Consider the following 27,908-nt stretch of genomic DNA (forward strand, 5'->3'; position numbering starts at 1 on the left):
TTACTAAAATACATTTATTTAGCTTTGTTCCCTTCCATCCAAGGCAGAGCTGATCTCTAAACAAGCATCAGAGCCTGAAGCTCATTAACATTAGTGTGCGCCTCAATAAGGTGAGCACTGCAATGATGCACAATTACATTCTAATAATTCAGTGCCCAAGAGCCCTGTAAAACAATTGCCACGGCCTCGGATTAGCACAGCATGCAAATGCACCAGGAAAATCATTACCTACGTAGTTTCCTTCATTTGGGTGGGTTTAACATGAGAAGAATAATCCAGCGCCGAGACGAGATCTCATTTTACAACTGTAGTAAGAAGTACATAAAAGCTTGAATCTGTCCCAATAGTTTCTAAAAGATTTCTCCCATAGTGTCAGAGGCAAAAATAATGAAATCTTGCAAATGTACAGTTAATAGGTCCCCAGTGGACACTAACTTCAAAAATGCACGGTCTATAAGACATTAAAGGCTTGATTTTAGTTTCTGCACTGTTCCTGTTAATAACAATGTCTAATTAAAACATCTGTAAAATACTGATAGTTTTAATTTTACATAAAATTTCCAAAACAACTGTTACACAGTATAATAGGTATCTGCAATGAATAGGTTATTAATGGAAATATTATTTTAAATTAAATTTGGGTTCTAAATTTAAATTAGTCATCTCTGGCTAATGAAGAGAAAAAGAAGTCATCTGTGCTGGGAATACAGTGGGAGATCTGGCTTTCCACATCTGTTAAAGCAACTTCACTGAAGGACTCGCCATGCTGCCTCTGCCTTGCTTCTCTGTGGCTCTTCTGCCGTTCTGCAGTTGACTCTGCATCCGGAGGACAGCCTAATGCACCTTTCTGTGCATCCCTGTGTGACACAGCCACAGCCACAGAAAATGCCCCTCATTTCTAGCAGAGAGAAAGTGAGAACTACCTTCCTCTATTCCCAGCCCAGTGAACCTGATGAATATCTGAACAGGAATGGCATGAAATCTCAGCTCTCCCTTTCTTCAAGTCCCTTCTTTTACAAAAGAAAACAAAAGAGATTAGCAAGGTTTTGGGCTGGCTGCAACTCAATACCCTCTTCCTAATTAATGCATAATGAGAGGGTCCGACTGGATGGCGCTGTCTGCTGATGCCACTGTGTTAGGAAGGATCGGTCTGGTCCAGACAATGGAGGCTGCAGATGGAGCTGCCTCACAGCACAGGCCGTTCACAAGAGATGCTGCAGAATGTGGTCCACAGCGTGAGGGAAGCTCTCGCAAGTTAAGTAAGGAGGTGGGTTAATCTTTTCTTCATCTGCTGCTCGGTATTTCCCTGAAATGAAGGTGAAGCCAATGAACAAAGGCTACAGCTAGGATGCCATGGGGCACACACACCCAGGAGCACCCTACAATTGCCAGAGAACCAGGGGTTCCGCCTCTCCCCAAAGCACCTTCACTGAGACTGTGGGAGGCAAGGAAAGAACTGTCGCATCATCCCTTTCTAGGCCTCAGGTCTTTCACAATGAGGAGTTCTAGCTACAGGGTTACCTGACAGTTAAGATTTCCTTCAAATCACGGGCTTATTTTCTCCCTGACCTACAGTCCTGAAGGTGGGCCGACCATTTAAATCAATGCTTTTTAAAACAAGACCGGATATAAGCCAGGTGCCAAGTGCTGCCTAACTTGTGACACTGGAGTCCCGGGGCCTTCATCACCCTTACTAGACCAGTGCATGTCTGAATCTCCTCTTCCTTCCTAGCACCCAGCTGTTCTAGTGTTTATCAGCCTGCAGCTGCCCATTTGTTACCGTCTCACAGCTTCTCTGGGAGCAGGGATGCTGTCTGCTCCACACCCTAATGGATTCCTAGCACCCAGCATTACGATGGTGCGTGGTACACATTCCCTAAATATGTCTTTAAATATGGATAGGAGGGAAGAGAGGAAGGAGAGGCAGGTGAGGAGGAAGGAGGAAGAAGAGAAGGTAGCCAGGCTCCACGCTCAGTAATGAGTAAGAGGGAGCATGGCAGGTGCCTGTAGCGGGCCTGCAGGACCGCTCTGCACTTACCTCCTTTCTTGTCTACTTTTCTATGACCTCTATTGTTTATTTTTAGGGTTTTTTTTCAAGACAGGGTTTCTCTGTGTAACAGCCCTTGCTGACCTAGACTAGCTCTGTAGACAGGCTGGTCTTGAATTCATAGAGATCCACCTTTCTTTGCCTCCTGAGTGCTAAGCCAGGCTGCCGACAATAAACAGAGCAGGTGAGTCAAGGCAGGTGGGCCATTCACAGCACAGCACAGATTCAGTTTTGGTGGCTGCTATAAGTCCTTAGTTATATGAACTAAAAAAGGAAACACTCATGGAATAATAGCCAAAAGCAAAAATAGTGGGTTCCCTCAAGGTAGGAAAAGGAAAACAAAACAAAGGGGGGATGGGTGTAGCTACCCCTGCTTCCTTGTCGCTTAAATCATAGGGCTGTAATGTTCCTGGGTAGGAGGTGACAGAGAATCTGAAGAGATGCTGTGTCAATTCTGAAGTTATGGACTTTACTGTTTGCAAGGCTCCAAATGGACCACACATGAGCTCAAGCATTTACACACTTGACACAGGGCCTAGTCTGACATTTTCCAACCATCTACATTTTTCTGTTGCTAGCCTCAAAGCAACTCTTTTGTTTGTTTGTTAGGCTTCTCTGTGTATCCCTGGCTGTCCCAGAACTCACTCTGTAGACCAGGCTGTCCTAGAACTCACTCTGTAGACCAGGCTGTCCCAGAACTCACTCTGTAGACCAGGCTGTCCTAGAACTCACTCTGTAGCCCTGAATGTCCTAGAACTCACTGTGTAGACCGGGCTGTTCTAGAAATCACTCTGTAGACCAGGCTGGCCTAGAATTCACACTGTAGACCAGGCTGTTCTAGAAATCACTCTGTAGACCAGGCTGGCCTAGAACTCACAGAGATCCGTCTGCCTCTGCCTCCCAAGTACTGGGATTAAAGGAATGAGCCTCCACTGCCTGGCTCTCAAAGCAGCTCTTAAGAGGTCAGATGTCCATAGTCACTCTCCTGTAATAACTCTTCTGTGACTTTATGTTTGGTCCTTGCTTGATCCAGCTTATACAACTCGTCAGCACAGAGCTGAGACCGAGACACTGCACAATTAACCACTGCATTGCTGTCAAAATATTGACTTAGCTGTATTTGCCCAAAGAAGGCATTTCCTTTTTTCTAAACTTGAGATAATGTGAAGAAAACTAACTTTGGTGTAAAGAATTTGTAAACTCTTGTTTTTCTATGGTGCTAAAGTTCAAACCCAGGCTTTGTGCATGCAATCATTCTACCACTGAGCTATAGTATATTCCCAGTCCCCTAAACTTTCAATCACCAAAACAGAAGTTAAGAGACAAGAAAAATATTTTTCTGCATATACTTTTAAAAATGCAAAGTGAACATGTAGGATAAAGTCTAGCGGACCAGTTCCTGAGATCAACTTCGTCGTTGGCCAGCCCACACAAAATGAGTTATTTTCACAGCACTATGACCCAGTCCTCTTCCTAACCGCTGTGAATCACATTTCTAGGAAAACCTGCAAAAGTGACTTGTCCACAGTGTGGTCCCCTCTGGGAAGTATCCCAATGCCTCCAGCTCCAGCCTTGTGCAGCGCATCCCTTACTGCTTTTTCCTGGAATCCTAAACTCATTTCCCCTTTGCTTATGGCAGAGAGAGAGAGAGAGAGAGAGAGAGAGAGAGAGAGAGAGAGAGAGAGAGAGAGAGAGAGAGAGAGAATATGCCTTCTGGTGCCTTCTGGCTGGCCTGGAACTTGCTACACAGGCAACATTGTCCCTAAACTCATGGCAACCTTCCACTCTGAGCTTCTCAAGCACTGGGTTAAAGGAGCCAACATGCCCCGCTCCATCCTATCTTTGAAAAGGCATATATAGGAGACACATACCAGTTCTGACTAAGATGCCCAGCATGCCGGTGTTCTGAGCCCCACCAACATCGTCCCTGCAATCCTGGAAAAACACAAAGACATTTAGTCCAGAGTCTTTACTCAGCTTACCCACACATAGCACCAGGGACTGACTGGGCTGCGCTGACTACCTATAATGCCCTGCCTGTCTTCTTCACTCCTGGGAAGGAAACCATGCTGGAGCATCACCACACAGACGGTGAACATCAGGGCAGAAGCCCCAGTAAGTGAACACAGAGCACATTGATGAGTGTCCATGCTTTTCACATGCTTGTCGTCGTCTTAAAGGGGATCATGGGAAGCTGCATCCTTGTGAAGTGGGTTATCAAGCTGCACACAATCAATGAACCAGACTTACATGGTAACTTTTCTGTGGCATAATGTCTTTAAAGTCCTTGCAGCCAGCGAGGATCAGGTCAGGCAGCTATGTAAGCAGACTGTCTGCATCCACTTCCCATCTGGGAGTGAGAGCAATCTGCAGGAGCTCCATGGACCAAATCTTACTCAAGACAGGCATGAGTATGCTTGCTGGAGCTGGGTGCGGCCACACATACCTGTGGTCTCAAAACTCAGGAAGCTGAGACAGGACAATTGATTGAGCTCAGAAGTTTGAGGCTAACTGGGCAGCACAGTGAAATTCCATCTTTAAAAACTGCCCTAGACCAGAAACCCAGCCAACATATACTTAGTTAATTTTGGCAGTGGATGTGGGGTAACTAAAAATTCGAGGCCTGGAAGAAGCATCAAAACAGCCAACCTTGCCAATTCATGTTTGAAAGCACACTCACTTAGATCATGCCTGAAGACAATTTGTTTCTTTAAAAAAAAAAATTACTATTATTCAACAATAGTTCTTGGAAATGATTTTCCCAAATACCAAAATCTTCCTTTAAAGTCTACCAAAGTCCTTTTATGTTAACACAGCTAAATTTTCCCTGTTGAAGAGTGGAGTTGGGGAGAGAAAGGAGGGGACCCACTTCTCCTGGATAATGGCCACTGCATGCAGCTGAGCACATTTCTCGCATGCTTCTCCCTCCTGCCATCCTATCAGCCCCAAATAATTAACTTATCACACACATTTGTCTAGGAAAATCAGGGAGAATGCCAAGAGAAAAAAAAAATGAAACAAAAAGCATAGTTTCTCAAACTACAGTAAGGCTCAATAACCATTCTATCGACTTTAGTGGGTGACTGAAGAAGCAGAAGGGGACACCAGGGGACTGTGACACTTTCACCACCATGGACTAAGAAACTAGGAGGGAATCTAAACCCTGGTCTGCACGCAGCTGTGCTAGGCAGGAGACCCACCCCTGCAGCCTTCAGTCTCCACCCCTGCAGCCTTCAGTCTCCACCCCTGCAGCCTTCAGTGTCCTAATGTGGAAAGTTAGGGTGGAGCAGCTGTGCTAGGCAGGAGACCCACCCCTGCAGCCTTCAGTGTCCTAATGTGTAGAGTTAGGGTTGAACAGACAGTCTGAGCGGCTGCTTCCATCCTGCCATGCTGTCACTTAGAGCTAAACTAAACCATTCACACCAAGTTACCACACACAGCACACAGAGGACGTGATACCTGCTCAGGTCACGAAGACAACAGCAGGGTGCTCACCACACATGTGTCTGTTGGAGGCTTCCACTTGTTCAGGCTCTACCCCACTACTCAGAGAGCTAATGTGGTCAGTATTCCTAGCTACTAGACACACTGATTGGGTGATTCTTTCATTAGTATAAGGCAAAAATGGTAGAATTCTTTTGGTATAGGTTGTTTTCTGCATAAGTTATATTACATTTTTTGAGATCTGTATTGAGGTTTTCTTTAGCAGGGTACATAAAGCATTTAACTGACTGGAGTATAAATAGTTTTTCACATACATGTCTCTAGTCACTAGGAAGACATGTTAGACACAAAATCTCTATTTTTACAAGAATACCACTGAACATCTACAGGAAGCAGGGATCTGAAGCTGTCTCCCCAAGCATGACAGACACCTCAGGACATCTCTTTGGCTCTTCTACTTACATCTCCTATCATGACGGCCTCTTCTGGTGCACAGCCGGTGTCTCTCAATGCTTCCAGGAAGAATGTCTTCTCTGGCTTTCCCACTACTGTGGCTTTCGTGTCTGTGGCATACTCTAAGGCAGCCACGAAGGGTCCTGGTCCCAAGGCTAAGCCATCTTTTCTCTTGTAGTATCTGGCCTTATGGATAGCTATCAGAGGGGCCCCATCCAGCAGTAACCTAGAGTGACAGAGAAAATGGAGACAGGCTGAAAGAGTCTTATGACTGAGAAAAATGTCAGACTTAGAAAGTGGTTCTATTCACATTCGCAGAAACAAATAGTTTCTTATTAACTTTTAATGACTTGCTGTCTTCTAATGAATTCACAGAGAACTGCTGGGAATAGCACAGGGATACACTAAAGAAAGGTGATAGATTATTAAATTTGGGATGACTTCAACCTTTTACCTTTAGTGATTTCAGACACTTTGCCCAAATCACCAGGGAGAGAGAATTAAGAGAACTAAAGCTAAATAAGGCACTGGAGGGAAGAGGCTTAACTTAATGAGACGAGTTGTTTCGCCTTCCCTAATGGGAAGCAGGGGGCTCCGAGCCTCTCAAGACGCCATCGGGTTGTTGCTGCCGTGATGGAGGAGCGCGCGTGTGGAGCGCTTGCAGTTCTGTCTCCTCCACTTAAAAATGTAAGTTTTTTTTTTATCTTGGGAAGTTTAACAGACATTTTTCTAGTTTCTTTTAGTAATTTAGCCTCCTCACACAGCCTTGTGACTGCAAGCCAGGCAGGGCGTCACTGTGAAGTGCTCACTAGCAAAGCTGAAAGGAGGGCTCACCACCAAGCCTAGCACAGGGCCTCCCAGTAGTTTGAGGAACAAGCTCTACATACAGCTCGGGAGCTTCAGTGACTCAGGCAGCAACACTGCCAAGCTCCACAAACTTCATACCCACCCCTAAAACCTGCCACCTCGCCCAGCAATGCAGCTTTAGTCAAACAGCGGAAATCACACTCAGCTTACTGGCTAATGGAATTTGAGACATGATATTATTACTTAATCTGATTTTAACCAATGTAATAAATGACCTCACCAGCTTAATTTACTTTAAGCCATCTACTTAGTTAAAATATTTAGTATGTCCATGGAGGAAGAATTCATCACATCTTATCCCTCACAATTATGAGTAATTAAGCGCTCAGCTATGAAACTGCTAAATTATTCTTGTCAGTGGGCACAGAAATAACTTCCTGTGGGAGATGCAGAATTCAGACATTTATGATTAAATATTTTATTAAGTAAAAACCAATGCCGGACGATTACAGGGGTTTACTGTTAGTTACTACGAATTGCTCACAGCCAGGACTGCGCCTGCAGAGTCCCTCTGCTGGCTTTAAAGAGCCACAGTGACAGCAGCGACTTAGCATAGGATGACTCACCTAGCCCTGCCTCCCCGTCCCATTACTTGCTTCTGCACCATGGAACTGTATACAACAGACCTCAAAACTGCTTTCTACTTACACAGCTAAGCTAAAAACTCGTTTGATTTAGCTTGGTTAGTATTTTATTATGTACTAACTGGGATGGAACTATCATCGTGATTGATGAGCCTCAGGGAAGGCGAGCTCTCGCTGCTACAGCTCTCTGCTCAGCTTGGGTCTCACTGGATCTTGCACAGGCTGAAGCATATTTAAGTAAATGTTTTCCAGGGTACAGCCTTAAACACCTTTTATGGTTACATATTTTTCAGAAAATATGAAAACTGGGTCAGGCGTAGCAGCACACACCTATATTCCCAGAATTCCCTCTGTAGAGGCAGAGGCAGGAGAATCTCAAGTTCAAGGCCCGCTTGGACAATACAATGAAATCTTGTGTCAAGAGAAATGATAGCTGCATTAAAAGCAGCTACTCCATAGTCTCAGCGCTCCTCCATCCACTAAGTAGGCAACAGAGGGTGGCTTTCTACCTCAATTACTACAAATAACATGTCAGCAGGAAATCTACAATTTTCTAACTATAAACTTATTGTGGCATAAGAAACAAAGGAAAAAAAAAAACAAGAAGGGCTGTTACCAAAGCCTTTGGCTGTAAATTTTAGGCTGGCAAGGAAAAGAACTAAAAAGTCCTAGCTGGGGAACAGAGTAACAGCAGAAAACCCAAGGCAATACAGCAACAGCTGCCCGGAAGCAGACTGCATGGCCACCACTCAAAGCTATGGAGTATGGTACACCCAGCCCAGTTTGCCTTGTTTGGAGAGCCAGAACCAGCATCAGAACTCTGAGGTAATCTAGATACTCACACATCTTTTCAAGTAACTTTACTCTTTACGGCCATTACTGGTCTGTCACCATTCCAACTGAAGATGGGTCACGGTTGAATCAGACACCCCAACACCTAACTAGCCAGTCTCTCACCCCAGTCCCTCAAAGCTTTCTGCCTGTTTTTTTCCCCCCACTTCAAGGAACTCCTCACCCAGTGACTCAAGCCAGGAACCCTTGAGAACACCTGAACTTCTCACTCTCTCCCACTATCTCCATGTTCCGACCCCACTAACTTCATTCAAAACAAAACTTAAAGTCTCTCAAAGCATCCTCTGACGTGCACATGACACGGCAGCCTTCCAGCACATCTGCATGCGTCTCGTGCCCTAGTATTTCAACCCACTGCACAGGCAACAGGAAGGTGCACGTCCCCTCCCACTTAAGACTCTTTAATAAGCTTTCGCTGCAGGCAGGCGATAAGAAATACAGGCCACACAGTCCAGATCCTCCCCTTCTTCACCCAGGGCTGCTCCAGCCACCTCCCCACTCGGTGTCCTGACAGTGTTCAGACACCGACCACTCTCATTTCCTGGGAGAACTCTTAAAACTCTGTCCTGCTTGCAGATGCCACCTGAACAGAGCTTTCTCCTGCCCACCTGACAGGTCTGAGGTTAAGTTTCAGGACGTCAAAGCGAGCATTCCCAACCTCCTCCTCAGAATAAACAGATTCCTCTTCACTTGGCATGGTAGTTCTGCCCGCCTGTGGTTGGTCTGTTTTCCTTGCTGGAATATAATCCCCAAAATGTCAGTTTTACTCCTCCCTGTATTTTTGGTACCTCTTACAAAATGGTTCTGAGTGAAACTCTAAATAAATGAAAATACACCTTATAGACTGGAAGATGCATTATTGTTTAGATGCAAATCCATATATTTAATAAAGTATCAGTGAATGCCAGGGAACTCCTGAAAGGGAAGTTAACAAGCTGATTCTAAACCTTATATGGACGTGCAAAGGATGGAGCACAGCCAAGTTGTTGTACAACAGTCATGGCAGTGTGGACAGCAGAGTCCAGAAACAAGCAAGGCACATGGCTACTTCTCTGGGGAAAGAGCAGGTCCCTATAATGTTTCTGGAACAAGTGAATAGATAATAAGATAAGAACTTGTCCCTGGGCATCGTGATACACATGCATAACCCAGCTTTCGGGGGCTGAGGCAGGCGATCAAGGGGGCTGAGGCAGACAAGTTCAGTGCCAAGGAGAATATGTAGGAAGCCCCTGCCTCAAGCCTCCCTCAACCACTCATTCTTACCTCATATGAGTCATAAAGACTCAAACAGATCCTATACCTAATCATTAAAAGCAAATAAACAGTATGCAGAAGAAAGCATAGTACCTTCATGACCTTGATGTATAAAGATTCACTAGGCAGAACAGAAGACTGTTGACAAATAGAACCCCATCAAAATGAAGAACTCTGTGCTCTCACATTAATAGAGAGCACAAAGGCAAATCCAGTGCAGCTCAAACACTTGCAGTCCCCTATGGAAACTGAGACTGGTACACACAACACAGTACATCAGAACAAGAGACAGCTCAACCAGAACAGCAAAGATGTCAATGGGCACATCAAAAAAGCTTTCTAATGTCCAATAACATATGAAAAGTTCTCCAACATTACTCATCAGAGAAATAAACTCAAGCTCATTAAGAAACTTCCATGAATGCCAAATGGACATGCAGACTGTCAACAGACTAGGGAGAATGTGGAGTAAGTGGAGCTAGTGAGAAGGTATGACTTGGAGCTGGCACTGGGAAAACTGGCAATACTGACCAAGGCTAACACTGTTACCTGCTCCACTCTCTGGCAACTTCACTCCTAAGTCCATACCCAAGAGAATGGATGTGTATGTCCCCCACAGACACGTGGAAGAGTCCACAGCAGCAAAATGGGGACAAAGCAAGAGGCCAGGAACCAGATAAAGAGGCATGGAAAGCTCATCCAGTATGCTACACTACACAATGCGAGAACGGGCAAGGCAAAGTGAAGTTCGGCCGCCTGTCAGACATGGGTACATCTCAAAACCAGCAACACCAGAAAGGGCCCCATGCACAGTTTCACTCATGTGACCATCAGGAACTGAATACACTGACAGACACTAGGGCAGGGGCTACATGGAGGAGGCGCATCACTGCCTGACAAAGGGAACATCTGGGGTACAAGAAAAGTTCTTTGTTGTGAACACAGTCCAGGTTACACGGGTGTCTAAAATCTTCTGAGTTCTGCTTTCTACATTTCTCATGTCCAAAGCTTTAACTCCTTTTGTGGCCTTGCAGGAGGAGGCTCTCTCCTTCCACCATGTGGGTTCCAGCGATAGCACTCAGGTGGCTGGCCAGCAAGCACCTTCATCTACTCAGCCGTCACGCTGACCCTTTCTGGACTTTAATTAGGACCGCATATCAGACAGCCATTTCAAAAATGCAAGAGCCCCACAGGACATGTCTGCTTTGACCTTGGTACCACACTACTCTGAAAGTTCTCCCGCCCAGGGCTCTAGGCACTCTGATTCAGGAATTACATGCCAACAGTACTCACAGAGGCCATCACTGCTCATCTTCACCCGCCATTTGTATTTGCTTCTGATTCATAAGTAGATATGCTGGAGCCCTAAACCTGATTTCTGTTGCTGTTAAAAAGGCATGCCCCTAAGTGAGCAGCCCTCCATTACAGAGGGCTGGGGAGAAGGGTTTCAGTGGGAGAAGGAGGAAGGTGAGAAAGCAGAGTCAGAGGTAAAAATGGTGACATTTCTTTATATAAATTTATGGAACTATAAAAAAATTAAGATTATTTACATGTATTTTTAGTTTTGCCTGTGTGCCTGTAAAGGACCTCTGCATTTGGATCTTCCCTTGGAAGGGCACCCAGTACTCTTAATGGCTGAACCCCAGTCTGTCAACCCCAATTGTTTAATTTAAAAAGAAAGAAAGAAAGAAAACCTCTCTAATCCCAAAAGTACTAAAATCTGCACACTGTCAACTTTAGGAGAATGCACAGACCCTGTAACAGGAAAGAAAATTACAGAAACGAGGTCATGAGTGAAGCCTCAAAGCTCCTTAAACAGGCTTCCCCTATGGAAGTTGTGATACCCTGCATCTTTGGAATTGTGATATTCTTACACACAAATATGTGCAAGAAACCAATAAGTAAACCAAGTGTGTGCTAAAACGCTGATATTGATTCTTTTCAGGTGGCAGAAGCAGATAGATTTAGTTGACTCGTTCTTGTGTGTTTATAATTTTTCACAACAGAAACATATTATTTTCATGTTGAGTATTTTTTTCATGTTGGATATATTTTTTAGTCTTATTAATACTAGGTTCAGGCTAGATTATTAAGTAGTCTTATGTAGATTAAGTAAACCTATGTAGTGGTCCTTCCAATTGGTCCATTACTTAAAGGTGCAAACACTGGGCTTCTAGCTAAGATCATAAGAGAAATAGGCTTTACTCCAACCTAGTTATAATGTTGTGACCATAAAAATAGAGCTATGTTAATATTAATGAATCATACAGTATTTCTAGGAAAGTAAGGAAATTGGTGAAGAAGTAGCATAAAAGATAAAAAAAAATAATTTTTTTTCCCATTTAGGGATAGCTATATATGTGTTACTGATAAAGAGGTACATGAAAACAGAGTACAAAATTCATGATTCTAATACTACAGTGAGTACCAAGGTGGTAGCAGGGGCGGGGTAAGGCGGGGCATTTGTAGTAGATATCAAATGTACTGGTAATTTCTACTTCCTAAAATAGTGGAACATTAATTATTCCTGCATAGTTTGCATTAAGTGAAGAGGAAAGAAGTTATCACAAGTTCTTAGGTTTGAATGTTTTAGAGAAAACAAACCCAGATGAAATCTATTTTTTACAGCTGGATTACATCCTTTCCCCAAATCAATTCTTTAAAATTATTCTCAGTTTCACTCAGGCAGGTAAGACATATGTATGTATGTGCCATGCATTTTTAGAGAGGCCAGTTCATTAAGAACATAACAGGGATGAAGCAGTGTAAGATGAAATTTGATGCATCTGTCTTGATGCGTAATGCCTGTGAAGGCAGTTATACAATGGGCTTTAACATCCAGTGTTTATTCTCATCATCAACGTGAGTAGTAATTTAATCGGTGGTTCATTTGTGATGCCCATATTTGCCACATATACTCCAAACAGCTGCAGTCACTGGTTGGAAGGCACAGTCTCTGTGGGAACATCAATATGCAAACAAGGCCAAGACCTAGAATCTTTGTTAACTCTCCATACAGCTGTTAAGTGCATTTGTGAAATTAGAGTTGACCTAGAAGTACACTGCAATGCTTTAAAATGTGGTGTCTGAAAAAATCAATATGGTTAGGAAAGTGTACTAATTAGACAGCATCCGAGCAATTACAAAGCCAGTGTTATGTCAACATATATTTTTATTACCCTGAGTCTAGTATTCATTTAAAAGAGACCTCCCAACTTCCTATTAAATATGTCCTTCCCAAATTACCAGTAAAATCAATCAATAGCTTCTTCTTGAAATCTGTGGCTGGAGGAATGCATAAAAGTAACAGGAGTAAGGAACAATGCAGGGTTTCTACTTCAAATAAACCCCAATGCTGATATGGTCGGAGGCCTTACAAAAGGAGGGCAGACAATCTGCCAGGAAACTGAAGCTGGACAATTAAAATATGTGAAACAAAAGATATTTTAATACCATATACTGTGATGTATGATCTCAAACCATTTGGCAGTGACTAGATGAATTTTAAAGAAGGCGTGAGCATCAGAGTGAGCACGAGAGCTGCCGACAGTAGTGGCTCTCATTGACGACGAGCACAGAAGCACACCTGCCCTCAAACTGCACTTCCTGCCCATTCAGACTGTACACAAGGATGAGCACTTCCCAAAATGGACAGCAAACAATGTGGTGAGACGTGTAACCTGCTACTGTGCTTAATTAGAGTTTCTTACACGGCATACACACCAAGAAATTAAGTATGTGTTAGGGTGATTCTTATATGTCCTCATACAGTAGGAAAAATTAAAAATAGTGTCCTAAAATACTATTGCGCCATTGTTTGTTTTACCTTCTTTTGTTTGTTTGGTTATTTTTGGTTGTTTCCTAGGCTGACCTTGAGTTTTATGCAGCTGAGGATGACTGACCTTCTGATCCTTCTGCCTCCATCTTGAGTGCTGGGATTACAAATTCATGCCACACCATCCCCAGTTTGTGAGGAGCTGGGAGTGGACGAGGGGCTTTGTGCATGGTAGGCAAGCACTCTACATCCCTAGTCCTCTACCAAACCATTGGCCTTTCTTTGTAAATTAATTCAATAAATCTTTCTGTAATATTTTAAATACTCACCTGTCGTAAATACAAAGGCAAATCACACCGGTTAGTTGTTTGCCAAGAAATAAAAAGATGAAAAAAAAAAAATCACAATCTCTCTCCAGGTCAGATTTGTAAGCAAATTCTGTCCAATGTATTTTGGAAGTAAGAGAACGAGTAAGGAACGAGTAAGAGGAAAACAAGTCCATACTTTCCCTTTTGGAAGCTGCAGGAGTTGGTACAGGCTAAACACATGCATACACTGGATTTACAGCATTGCTGAGCTATGTGTCTGCCAAAAGCACCGGAGTATCCCCAGCTGGCTGCCTCACGGGTTGCATGTCTGTCTCCAGCCGCCCCTCACTACTAAGGCAGGGCTCCATCTACATGCAGAGGCCGGAGTCTGACAGTCTTCTGGGTTTACTCTTCTTCACTCTGACCTAGCGACTTAGTAAGTCATGGGGACACTCCCTGAATCTCCATCTTTACACTTTGCAGTCACTTTTCCAGGGAAGTCCTTCATTAGCACTCACTGTTAATTCTTTGAAAACACTATGAGACTCCACTCTTTTCATAGCCTGGCTTCTCAGTGAGGAGGAATCACAACCATTGTTTTCAGTTGATTAGCTGGATGCTACTTTCTCTCAGTGACCAGCATTGTTGGTGGAAAATGCCGAGTATCATCATCATCATCATCATCACCATCATGATCATCATCACCACCACCACCACAAGTACTTCATCCTTTCCACTTATAATTTTATTATTAATTCCTGTCCTAGAATATTGATTCTACAAATAAGAGGAAAAATGATCATCACATATCAACATCCAGATGAAAAACAAAACTAAAATGAGATGATGCAGGTAAAGGTTCATGCTACAAGCCTAATGACTTAAATTTGATCCTCAGGACACACACGGTGAAATGGAAAAGAGCCAACTTCTGAAAGCTGTCCTCTGACCTCCATGCAGATGTGTGGGTGAGCATGCGTGTGTACACACACACACACACACACACACACACACACACACACACACACACACACAGAAGGGGGAGAATAAATGTAACACAGTGCACACGCCTTTAACCTGAGCACTTGGGAGACAGAAGCAGATGGATCTCTGAGAGTTCAAGGCCAACTGATCTACACAGAGTTCCAGGATAGCCAGAGCTACATAGAGAGACCCTGCCCCAAACAAACAAACGATACCAAACCCCAAGATAGTTAATATTATTTGATGTTGACTCTAAAGTGATTTTTAAGAGGTTTATCCTCATGTAAAATCTAGGATGTCAGAGATTAAAACACAAAATCTTATGTGCTAGAATCTAAAAAAGAAACTAAAAAAAGAACATATAACTAAATGAAAGGTGGCTGGCTTACCGAAATGCTTGATTCAGAAGTTGGTAGTGGAAATGTTCTGGTGCCAGGCCTATGACCACAGCATTGGGGTCACCTGTTTGTACTCCTGGCAATGGAAAAAAGTGAGACTTTAAAGCTGTCACACTGTGTAACAAAATCTCCAATATGCACACATTTAGCTATCACCATGAATTTGAAGTACATTTTGGAAGTTTAAGAAGCGAGAGAAAGGAAAAAAGAGAAGGGGTGGGGTAGAGAGAGGAGGGAGAAGAGAGAGACATTAATATCTTCCCGTATTCTTCATATATGTTGTTATAGCTATTGAATACCTGAATTGAACACTGTAACCTGATAATTCTAGTGATTTCTGGTTTCCAAATGCTTTACTGATTACAACCAGGAGTACATAACTGAGTTTTATCAGAGCAACAGTGACTGATGAGGGAACAGAATTCTAAGCAGCAAGGGAAATTAGACTTCTAATTGGCACATGTGTGACAGATAGAGAAAGCACTGTTGTGCAGAATTCTACAGTTTTATAATCATTTCCTAATCTTTTCGTTTCACGCATGCTAAAGTGTGTTTTAAGGCCTTAGCATCTAACAGTAGGACTTCAGATATGACAAACAAACATATTCACCTTCATAGTTTTTGCCTGATTGCAAGTTCTGTGGATTACGCATATGCTAATTCCCCTTTGCCCAGCACTGCATTCAGATACCCATTTCTGGATTGTTTTTCTTACTAATTGCCATGAGTATTAAGTAACTTGTTAAAGTTTGCTGAGGGAACAAACTAAAATAATTGCCTACAGTGAGAACTGAGTATTTTTAGTGTTCATTCTTTTTATCACATCTACTACTGAAGCAGAGATAACGTTGGTAAAGATATTTTCATTTTCTTCAAAGACTCACATATACTGGTTATTTTCATGTATATCAACGCGTTTCAAGAGGTACAGTTCGTCACCAAGTGACAAGATTTCTTCTAGCCCTGACGAAGGATTCTGCTTTTAGATCCTAATTCTAACTTACTGCTACCACATCAGAAAAGCTAGGATTTTAATACTGTTTTACTCTAGTCCAAAAGGAAAAATCAGATTTGAATCTTAGTTTGCTAGCCTTCAGTTTATTCAGAAACATCTATGTTGATGACGGAATACGCTCACACACTGTGCTGCATCCCACTGTTAACTGGAGAACGTGCTGGCCTGTGTGGCATCCCACAGGCAGAGGCAGAGAATACCAGAGTACCAGGTTTCGTGGCAGCAGCCTATCTGGCCTTCCTCAGGGTTAGTGTCTAATTGCATCAAGGAGCAGAAGTGAACTTACACAACGAGAAGTGAGAGTGGCATGGCCTTATGGGTGTGGCCAGTTTGACATTCCCTGTGCTGAGGCTGATTAGCATTTGGCTGGTTCTGTAGTAGCATTTAAGTTGTTTGTTTACCCTCTACCTTACCTGTCCACAGGACATTAGGAGTCTGAACAGGCTCATATCCAACTTTTAAGCAGTCAACTTCACAGGCAATACTATAACTTCTTACTATATCACATCATGAAACTAGGTCCGGTTACTCCATTTCTGCTGGTGTGGAGATTGATCAGTGGAGTGCAGGAACAAGTACCTAGACCCCTCCAGTTTGAAGGTCACATCACCCTTGCAGTTAATGCTTTAAAAATCTATCGATATTTTCACTTGTTTCTTGAGGGCTTATCAAGTGCTGCTGTTTAATTCTCTCATTTCTATCTGTGATTCCTCTTAAAGAACTTAATTTTATCAAATATTTGGTTATTCCAAAACAGTTTAATTGGAAAAGTACAGTAAGCACTTGTCCCACTTTTCAGAGTAAGGCGCTAGCACCCTCCCCATCTCCAGCCGTGGCCTGGGAATAGTGTGGCTGATCACTGGGCTTCTTGTCTGTATGGTATGTTATAAACCACATCATTGTTTTTGATAGTCACATTATCCCATCTTCTTGGTTCTACTGTTCTTTGGACACACCCTCACCATCAGGTCTTCAGTAGGTTCCTTACTAACATGATGCACCAAGTAAGACTCACCTACTGCCTTCCTTGGCAGGGAGGCAAGCCCTATCCAGGAGTAGGGAAATGGCAGCAGACACCACAGTCTGAGCACTGGGTTGTCACTGCTCACAGGCACACTTAGTGGAAGACCTACACAACCTGCAAAACTTTCTGGGATGGTAATACATTTATTTTTCAGTTAAATTCAGTTAAAGTTGGTTTTTGTTTCTTATAAGTAGCAATTCTAATTGCTGCACTGGTATATCTCCTATTAGTACAGGTTTGGGGGTCCTGGTATTACAATCAAAATATTCACATCTATTTTTGCATACTGTGTCATTTCACAAAGAATCATCTATAGCAACAAAGCAATGCAGCAAAGCTTCAGATACTCAGAACATTTTCCTATAGTTACTTTTTCCAAAGTAAAAACAATTTACTCTATTGAAAAATATGTCATGCTCATTACGGAATACTTGCACTATTTAGAATGGCATCTGTTTTTAAGAAGGCCTTGATTTATCTCACGTAACCACATTAAGAGAGCACATCCTGGATTAAGAATTATAATATTCAAAATAATTCTTCTTTTAAAACATGGCTCATGGGGCTGGAGAGGTAGCTCAGAGGTTAAGAGCACTGACTGCTCTTCCAAAGGTTGTGAGTTCAATTCCCAGCAACCACATCGATAATGTGATCTGGTGCCCTCTTCTGGCCTGCAGGAGTACATACAGGCAGACCTCTGTATACATAAATAAATAAATCTTAAAAAAAAAAACAAACATGGCTCATGATTCACCAACAGATTATTAATTTGGAATGATCTATGCAGCATTAAAAACCAAACAACCCAAATAATACAGCACACCTCACAAAGTGAAAGTAGTAATGAACACATAGAAACACACTCACACCCCACCCACACCGCTATACAGTGAGTCTCTTATTGTGGAAAGTGGTCAAAAGGTTTGTGAAACATCAACTCAATTCAGGCTCTATTAACACAGCAGGTACCTGGAGAATCCGAACCCAGGGGTGCAGAGGTGGCTTCCATGTTCCAGCCTACAGCGGCTCCTACTGTGGCAGAGCTGCTGACTAAGTGTTGGGGAGAAGTCACTGTATTGCTATGGACAAGGTTGCTTTGGTTTTGTGGACTATTTCAGTAACAACAGAGAAATCTGAGTAGATGTCTCTTCTGCACGATTTCAGGAATCCCTATATGAAGAATCTCTTTTCAGTGTCTTCCAAATCTCTCTCACCTGTGAAGTCAGGCAGTGCACGGTCATCAACCAGCAGCATAGGCCTGACTTGCTTCTGCTCAACTAAGTTTCGGGCTGCCGTCAGAGACGTGAATATTTCATCTTCGGAGATCTCAAACTCCAGTTTTTTCAACCTTTCCAGTAGGTCTTGCTTGCTCTCTTTCGTTGTATTGGTCACAAACCGAACCATCACAGAAGCAGCTCGTAACCTGGAAAAGTCAAGTTCAGAAGTGCAGAGGCAGTGTTCACCTGCTGCTCTCTAAAGCCTCCTAAGCTGACCAGGTGTTAGGGCACGAGGACAGGTCACTGTTGTTAGACAAAGGGAATTTTTATTTTTAATCTTCCCAGAATGCTTACAGGTTACCCACACCCTGTGGGCAGTGTTTCACCTCCAAAAGCTGGAATGTCAAACTTTGAAAGCTATACCCATTTTTGTGGGGCCTTCTGGACTTCAGCTGCCCTTTGCTGAGGGGTTTAGTAAGGAAATGAAATGCCACTGTCCTCACAGGGTCAGAGAGATGCATTATCTTAAAGGCTATCCACTGATGCAACACTGCAAAACAGACTTACAGAGGCAAGTAACTTCCCAACTTTACTTAGCTAGGTAGCAGTGGGGCCATGACAGGGTTTCTGGGTTCTGGTATAGTGTTTTACTGTCCTCAGTAAAAGAACTGAGGGCACTACAGTTATTAGAGGTCTGTGAAAGTAATTTTGAAGAAAAGACATTTAAAAACCAAAGTGAGATGCTACACCCCAGTGACTCACTGTGTTTGTAAACAGGAACTACTGACAGCTCAGAGATGCTCAAGTGTGGTTTTCTTGTTAGACCCAGCAGCTTGTGGAAGAATGGGAAGATTGTACAGTGAGTTCAAGACCAATCAGGGCTACACTGCAAAGCCCTGCCTCCTCTTGAACTGCTTCCACAGAGGACTGATGTGATTCCATAATCTGGTTTTGATAATAAATTGGCATGATTTCAGAGAAATAATTAGTGACTCTAGCCTTCTTTTAAAATATTCTTTTCTTGCTTCAGCAGTGTTTCAACACAAAATCTAGAAGTAATTATAATTTAGCTATAACTTAGAATTTATATTATTAGCCTGTGGCTTTTAATGTCTTCCCTAGAAGGCTACAAGGCATAAAAGTACTTGACACAATTTAAAGTAAGCAAATAAAACAGAAGAGAGTTGTAAGAATGCACCCAAAGAACATTAAGTAAATTTGTACCATTAGGTAACTCACTGTAATCCTGATTACCATTGGAATATCCATGTGGTAGCTTTTCAGTAAAACACATTAAACTTGGTAGTTTATCTCACAAAAGAAACAGACTACTTCAATGTGGCTATTATCCAAAAAAGGAGTGTTACTGTGGAATAACCACATCAGTTTTAATGAGTTTTGCTTAAAAAACCAAATCTCAACTTTTTGCGTAACTAGTCCCTCAATTTCCCTTGTCTGTCTGTTTCTGCAGAAACCACAGTGGCAGTGCCAGTGGGAGAGTCTCTGGCAGGGAATCTGCCAGTGCCCCAGCGAGAACAATGACCATCTCCTGACTGGCAGAGTGGCAAGCTCACAGGTTACACACGGCACAGAGGTGCCACTGTTCAGCAGAGGTAAAGATTTTTCTTTCAATCTAAGCAGAAAAGTCATCTTCAAAGCAGTGAGACCTAGTACTGATGGGCGGTTTTGCTGAACTCGTGCACAAAGATTTAAAGACAGGCAGAACCATCAGTCCTCATTTTCAACCCAGAACTCACTGTTAGTGTGGGTTTTGATCTATGCATGAAGGAATACGATACTTAAGAGAATTAAAAGTAACAAAGGTACTGACACTAGGCTTTTATCTTGAACATGAGGTCTGTAGTTGAAGGTATGAGCCTTACTGTGATGAACAGTGGCTGTTTCAACGAAGCATATTCACAGATCTGCAGCCTTCCTCAGTGGGACTGGCAGCTTACGAATGAATATTATCTGAGCTCATCGTGCTGGGAGAAGTGGCACGGTGGTGTCTGTTCTAAAGTGGATTCTGAAGTAACCTGTGCGGGGAGACAGCTGGAGCAAACACCAGCTCGCTCAACCTAGAAGATGTACAGGACATCTTGAGCTTTAGCTTTGTCTCCTAAGCTCTGGGCCTTATGAGCAGTATCGGAATCACAAAGGAAATCGCTTAGATAAAGAACTAGAGAGTTTAAATAATTCTGCCTAATTTTACTTATTTTTATAAAGCCCCTTTTACAGTTTGTAGAAAGTCAGCATGGATTTTTGGCTCAGTTTCTCTAGTGTTTTCTATGGAGGAAATAAAAATTAAATTTAGCTGTTAAAAATAAATAGAGCTGAGGAAGTATCTCAGTTGGAAGAATGCCTGCCTATTGCACAAACCCCTAAGTTCCTCTACTCCCCAACACTGCATGAGCTGGGCGTGGGTGGCATGCACCTGCAATTCCAGCCCCTGAGAGATTACAGTAGGAGGCTCAGAAGGGCAAGGTCACCTTTGGCTACATTGTGAGCCCAGCACCAGCCTGAGATACCTGAAGAAACAAGCAAGCACTAGGAAGTCTACTCGCAGATGGTGCCCGATCAGTTGACACCCGTCCTGACCCGGGGAGGCCTGACTCAGAGATTATGTCAAAGAAGTCTAGCTGTCACTTGGCTGTCTTTTGGTTCCTCCAAATGAGATGACAGCTCCACTTGATGAGCTTAGGTATATACTGGCATTTTTATGTTTGGTTCTCTAAGTGGATAGTAAGTACCAGAAAGGGTAAAGCCTGTGTTAACTACTGCCCTCATTCCCAGCAGTGCTGACACTCGTTACCAGAGGCTCTGATTAACAGCCCACAGTGAACATTCTAGGGTTTGAAAATAACTACTAAATTCTATATCATTGACTTTGAAAACCTCTAATTTCTTTCAGGATAAAGACACTTAATAGTAAATTTTTCTTCATGACACCCAGAAGCAAAGATCCATGTTCAGTTCACTTGTGTACGTATGTGTATATATGCACATGTGGGTGGGTGTGCACATGTGTGTTCATTCAAATGGCACTGTCTACCTCTTTTGAGACATTAGCCTGAGGCTTGTGGATTTGGCTAGGCTGGCCAGCCAGGTCGTCCCAGCGATCCACCACACCTGCCCTAAGTGAGTGCTGGGGACCAAACTCGGGTCCTTATGCTGGCAGATCTCCTTGGCGAGCTTCTACCATGTTCTCTCTGCTTATCTCTAGACTTGTTTAGTACTACAGCTGGTGAATCAGAAATATAATTTAGAGCCAGGAGCGGTGGTGCATGCCTATGTGCCTATGTATGTGATTTTTTCCCAATGCTATTCATTCTATATTTTTAGTATTAAATTACTATTTTAGTTTCTTGAGTCTTCATGACCAAATTTACATTATCAGTTTTTTAAAAAATCAGAGCAAGAGAAGGAGGAGGGAGAAGAAAAAGACTAAAGGCCAAATCTAATAAAGGCAGGGAGAACAGTGTTCGGAGGATATTACAACGCATACATCTTCTAGATAAACCCAAGGCAGTTCGCCACGTATGGTGAGCTGGTGAACGCCATCTCAAGGCCATCCATTTAGCTAATGATCTGCCTTGGTAAAGCGGCACTTAAAAACGTATTTGTCATCTGAACCTGGAGGATAGCTTGCCTTTTAAGAGCTTCCTGTGCGCCTGGCACAGCTGCATCTTCAATGTGAAGTGTGCCATTGAGATCCACCAAAACAGCTTTTAATGCACGGCGTGCTGCCATCCTTCATTCCCTAGGAGAGAGCAAATGAAATTAAAAATACAGTTTAACAAACAATGGACAATTAAAAACTGGTAAGCAATCAAAAATACCATCTACATCCAGGAAGATATTGCTTAGTGTTAAGCTGCTTCTCTTTTGGAAAAAAAAATATTTAAAAAATCAAAACCCCAACATTTAATGCATGAAACTTTGATAATGCTTACATTTTTATATATTTTCTTTTTAATTGACTTAAAAGTTGGAAGATAAATGCTAAAAACAGATACTTTGACTTACTTTCAGGTTTCTTAGAATAAATCTGGTGAATAATACATGTTTTATTTTTAAGTATGAGAATAATGAATACATAGACAGAACACTACATTAACAAGGTCTTTTTATTTTTGGTTATGAACAATTCAAACATTCAATTGTCACTGCTATGTGTTGAATTGGTGTGTGTGGCCAAGGAGTTGCCAGTATTTATAGGTTATTAAGGGGGAAAAATCAAGTTATATAGTAAAAATAAGCTCTGTCTATATATACATGTGTGTACATACACACACATACATATGCACATATGTATGTGTATTTAAAATAAGGTCTTATGCAGTCCAGGCTGAATTCCCAACTGAAGACGACTTTGAGTCCCCTGCTTCCGCCTCTCCCAGTCATGCACCGCCAGACATGAGTCTTATGGTGTTTGGTACTGAATCCTGAAATCAATGCATGCAAGGCAAACGTGCTATCAACTAAGCTGCACCTCCAGCTCCATGTTGCAAGGTTTAAAGGTTACACCCTCATTTTCTAAGCTGCAACTTTACCTTGCAAACTTTTCCCCACATAGTTGTTAAATACTTATTTGTTTAAATTATGTGACAAGGTCTTGATATATACATATATATATCTCCCAGGCTAACCTTGAATTCACAATCCTTCTGCCTCGTAAGAGCTGGGACAACAGCCTATGCTACCATACCTGAACCCTTTAATCTCTACTGTGAATCACAGCACGTAAGAATAAATGCAGTTTATAGATAGATACTAAGGAGGGCTTAAAATATAGGATTAAGAAAAGGAATGAGCTTTGATTCAGTTGAGACTTAGGAAGTTTTAAGGGGAAAATCAAGTTATATAGTGAAAATAAAAAAGATACATATATTATGTACACAGAGAGAGAGGGGGGGGGGGGAATCCATTTGCCTCCAATTTGCAACAATACTACTGCGGCTTCTGTTTCCCACCAGAGGCATTTGCCACCATGCTTGGTGACTTACAGGTTCTTTTAAAATTAGCTAATCCATTTATCAGTCATCGATTTTTTCCATTTGTTTCTCATCTTTACATAGTGTCTTAATTAGGGTTACTATTGTGACAAAACGCCATGATTAAAGAAGCTTGGGGAAGATACAGTTTATGCAGGCTTCACTTCCACAGCACTGTTCATCAGTAAAGGAACTCAAACAGGCTGGAACCTGGAGGCAGGAGCTGATGCAGAGGCCATGGAGGGTGCTGCTCACTGGCTTGCTTCCTATGGCCTGCTCAACCTGCTTTCATATAGAACCTAGGACCACCAGCCCAGGGATGGTACTGTCCAAAATAAGCGGGGCCTTCCCCCATTAATTACTAATTAAGAAAATGCCTTACCAAGTGACCTAGGCTCATGGAGTTTACAGAGGCTGAAGCACCAACCCAAAAGCATACATGGCCTGGACCTAGCCCCCCTACACATATGTAACCAGTGAGCAGCTTGGTCTTCATGTGGGTTCCCTACAGGTGGAGCGGGAGCTGTCTCTGACATGGACTCTGCTGCCTGCTTTTGGATCATTGTCCCTTAGTGGGCTGCCCTGCCTGGCCTCAGTGGGAGAGGATGAGCTTAGTCCTGATGTGACTTGATGTGCTGGGGTGGATTGGTGGCGGGGCTCCCCTTTTCTGAGAAGGGGAAGGGGGAGAGGGTCAGAGGGCGGGACAAGAGAGGAAAGAAGGGGCTGTGATTGGGATGTAAAGTGAACAAGTAAGTAAATTTTTAAAAAATTCCTTACATCTGGATTTTATAGGCATTTTCTCAATTGAAGTTCCCCCCTTTCAGATGCCTCTAGCTTGTGTCAAGTTGATAAAACACACACACACACACACACACACACACACACACACACACACGGGGGTGGGGGGGCAGGGAAACTAGCCAGGATGCAAGGAATATAAAAATGGTATTAAGGATAATAAAATCATCCTTTTTTTTCTACCCTTCTTTAACCTTCTGAAGACAGAGATACAGTCAAAGCCCTGTTCATCTCCTTACCCAGTTCCTCTTCTTACATTATATGACTGATGCTATACATTAATGAAGCTACAGTGTACACTTAGCAATTTGCTACATCGTCCCCTATCATGTTAGATGTGTGTAGGTTGCTACAGGTAGCTCTGGACATTCATTTCACTACCATATTCTATTATATAAGTGCATTATTATTGTGTTCTCCTAATAATAAACAACTGTAGTTTTACTATTTTATTATACCACAAAGCACATCTATCAACAGTTTACACGTCTCCTTGTGGATACCTGTAAGCATTTCCCTGGGGTCTTGCTGGGTCTGAAGGTGTCAAATTTCAGTCATGGTCATTTTATACATTCAGTACAAAGTTCCTCCATACAAGAATTTATTAATTTTAAGAAAACCACTGGGTGTGGTGGTTCAGGCCTATAATGCTATCTCCAGCATTCAAGTGCATCTTCAGTGTCAGTGATATTGTTTGCGGCCAGCCTGGGTTACATGACACCCACTGCTCTATACCATCACCCCTCCCCACAAATGGAGTCTGCTTGTCTTTGCCAAATATCTACTGGAAAAGAGTACAGAGACAAAAAAAAAAAAAAAAAAAAAAAAAAAAGGATATTAAGAGTTGCAGTCAGGGCTGGACAGACTGCTCTTGCACAGGATGGGGTTCAGTTCCCAGCACCCACATGGCAGCTCATAACTGCCTGTTCCAAGTAACTCCACTTCCTCCACTTCCAAGGGGATATGGCATTCTCTTATGACGCCCTTGAGCTCCTGTCTGCAAACAGATAAGCTCAGGCACATAATTTAAAAAAAGAAAAGAAAAGCTGTAGTCAATCAAGCCTCAAGGGCAAAACCCCCCTTTTATGAGGATATTTTCTATCCTGACCTTTTGTGACCTTAAAATTAAGATATGGTTGTGTATGCTTGTGACCCTAGCATTTGGGAGGCTGTGGCAGGGCCACAGCAAGAGGCCAGTTTGGGCTACTAGAAAGTTCATGATCTCCATGAGCTAATTAGCAAGACCTTGTCCTGCAGCTAAAAGGCAACTGAAGGTTATTAAAGAACAGGAGAGTAGAAAACCATAACCAGAAAGAACTGTAGCTAAACAACTGTCCAATTAGCGCCAGGGAGTAACCAGAGAGACTACTGATGGCTTTAATCCTCCCAGATGCACCCGAAGGTGTAATGCTATTTAAAAGCCTACATTAAAAAACTCATTTCCATAGAACATGCCCTGCTCTTTTTGGAGCTTCACACATGTGAGAGGAAGGGAAAACAGAACTCAGATGCTCCAGTCAAACTTTAAAACACATTCACTTTTTAGCTAGTCCTATTAGGCCCTGGCCAGATCTGCCAGGCTTTCTACTCTCTTTGGAAACTTTAGAGACTAGTATTTGATAAAAGGGACACTTGGTATACACGGGCTTGGTCCCAAGAGCCCCTGGAGGAGCCGAAATCTGAACGTCCTTTTTGAAAGCAGTACAGTACTTGCGCGCAGCCACCCTCTTCCTACTAGATAATTGGAATCATCTTTCAATACAGTAAAACGTGAATCTGTGTGCACTTGCTATATTCCTGTAGGGAATAATGACAAGAACTGCATATTGTTTAACATAAATACAATTTTATTTCTTGCCCTCCCTCCCACTCTCCTTTTTTGGTACTTTTAGAACAAAGTCAGCGCAAGCTGGCCTTGTACTCATGAATCTGTCTCCTGAGTGATGGAATCGCCAGTGCCTACCACCTCATCTGGCTTTTCTGGAATAGTTCTGATGTGCAGTTGACCGGATGTGTAGATACAGACCCCGCAGATATGGAGGGCCAACTGCAGTGATAAATCTGAGTATCAACCTGGGTAGAAATATAAGGGCTTCAAAGGGAGTCTACAGCTTTTTGTTCTGATATGGAACCAACACTGACCATTACCCCTAGTTTGAACAAATTATATAGAATTTCTCTTGGAAGAGTTGTAAACTGCTAGACCACTGAGGCAGGAATAAGGAAAAACAAACAAACAAACAAAAAAGCAAACAAACCAAATAAAAAACAAGCAAAGAAAAACCATAAACAACTGATGAGAACTGTTCAGTGCAAAGAAGTAAAGCCCATTTGCTTTTACACCAAGAGGAACTGACCCAAATATTGCAGAGGGCAGCTGCCACCCCCCTACCCCACTTCCATCTTTACCTGGAAGGCCCTCTTTTCTCTGCAGGCCATGTGATGGTGGAGGTCCCAGCAGGTCAGACAGTCCTACCACCTTCAGCTTTCAGCCTGACTTTTCTTATCTTTAAAACTATCTTAGTTTTAAAATCACCTCTTAACTATTTGAGGGAAACCCCAAACCTCCTCTCTTAGTCCAGTCCCAAATCATTTCCTGGCCGGCAGGCGCAGCAGTTGAGTAGAACAAAGGAGGGTGAGCGAGCCTGCCCACATGAACTCTGGAGAGTTTTGGCTGCTTAGCCTGTTTCTTCATTGCTGAGAGTATTAAACACCATGAACAAATGCTCCACAGTAGAAAAGGTAGGTTTCTGTGTCTGAGGTTGCGGAGAAGGGATCACATAATGATGTGATAAGGGCTATTTTTAAAACCCACCAAGATAAGTGTGATGCAAGTTGTGGCACATAATTTTAAAACGTGTGTAGCTAAGATAAAATATCAGACTTCAAAGAATTCATTCTCATGGAAGGTTCAACGTCTTTATGCCATCTGAACGCTCTGGATTTAAAACGCGTCCCTTCCCTTCCCTTCCCCGTACAGTTCCTGACATTTTGGGAAACCACTGTTATTCATCCAGCCGTTCTGTAGGCTCCCCATACCCTCAGACCCAAGTCCTAACAATGAACAGTGGTGTACAAAGGGCGTCCTCCACCTCTGCAACCGATTTACATTCACTCCCACACCCTTCTTGGCAGCTTCTGCCTCCCTCACCCGCCTCCTCCCGTCTGGCCACCTCCTTCAGTGCGGTCTCAGGTATCACTTCCTCTGATAACTTCAACTTCTCTTTCTGCGTCTGCGCGTCCCCAGTATAAAACCTACCGCCTTTGTCCCACCTGCTGGCATCTCCCACTAAACTGCAGAGCTCTGTAAGTGGGAGAGCCATTGCCCTGTCCTCTGTGGACGCTCTAACGAGACTCTTAAATCAACTGAGCTCATGCATTTATCTCTGAGCTGGGAAGGCTTAAGAGCAAGGACCTCTTTTGTCGAACTCAATTTGCAATGGCTTCCACCTTTAGGGGTAAGGTTCCTCGGCTTCTGCATTCTGCTCTAACTCGAGTTCCAGGGATTCGAGTTGCTGACGTCCACATTATACTGTGCAGGACGGTAGAAGTGACTACTACATAGCATCCACCCGCCCTGGGAAACTGAGCCCCAACAACGTCTAGACCAGTTCTGCGCACGCGCAGGCCGAGAGGACGGGTCTCCGCTACAAGATTCGGGGAGGCCCGGCCCAGCAGCGCGATTCTCTAGGGAGGCGCTGGTATTTTCCCCAACCCGCTCACAGAAGTGGCCTCCGGCAGGGGCGCGGCCGCCATTCCCCAACCCTCCGCCTCTTGGTTGCGCGCGCCTCCTCACCCTCACTGGCCCGCCGTCCTCTGGAAAGCCCAGGGCGCTTGTGGCGCACAACACCCGACCCGGATAGAGTCCCGACGCGCCGGAAGTCCCGCCCTGCG

The 27,908-nt window shown here is 43.2% G+C and overlaps 1 protein-coding gene across 5 annotated transcripts; it reads right to left on the reverse strand.

Moving 5' to 3' along the window:
- HDHD2 (haloacid dehalogenase like hydrolase domain containing 2) lies at window positions 1-27,901 on the reverse strand. Of its 5 annotated transcripts, none has more exons than XM_084780998.1 (7): window positions 27,811-27,901; window positions 21,872-21,982; window positions 18,220-18,428; window positions 14,958-15,042; window positions 5,954-6,170; window positions 3,919-3,982; window positions 1-1,306 (listed from the first exon to the last, which is right to left on the reverse strand). In XM_084780998.1, the coding sequence occupies exons 2-7, from the start codon at window positions 21,970-21,972 to the stop codon at window positions 1,203-1,205; spliced, it is 780 nt and encodes a 259-aa protein (XP_084637124.1). In that variant the 5' UTR covers window positions 21,973-21,982; window positions 27,811-27,901; the 3' UTR covers window positions 1-1,202. The 5 variants fall into 5 exon arrangements, with proteins under 5 accessions (XP_084637124.1, XP_084637126.1, XP_084637127.1 ...); XM_084781000.1 differs by lacking the exon at window positions 27,811-27,901 and adding an exon at window positions 27,730-27,790; XM_084781001.1 differs by lacking the exon at window positions 27,811-27,901 and adding an exon at window positions 27,738-27,757.
- Window positions 27,902-27,908: the final 7 nt, after the last annotated feature.

The sequence above is a fragment of the Acomys minous genome, assembly GCF_964271855.1.
Source record: "Acomys minous genome assembly, chromosome: 4".
Taxonomy (NCBI): Eukaryota; Metazoa; Chordata; class Mammalia; order Rodentia; family Muridae; genus Acomys; species Acomys minous.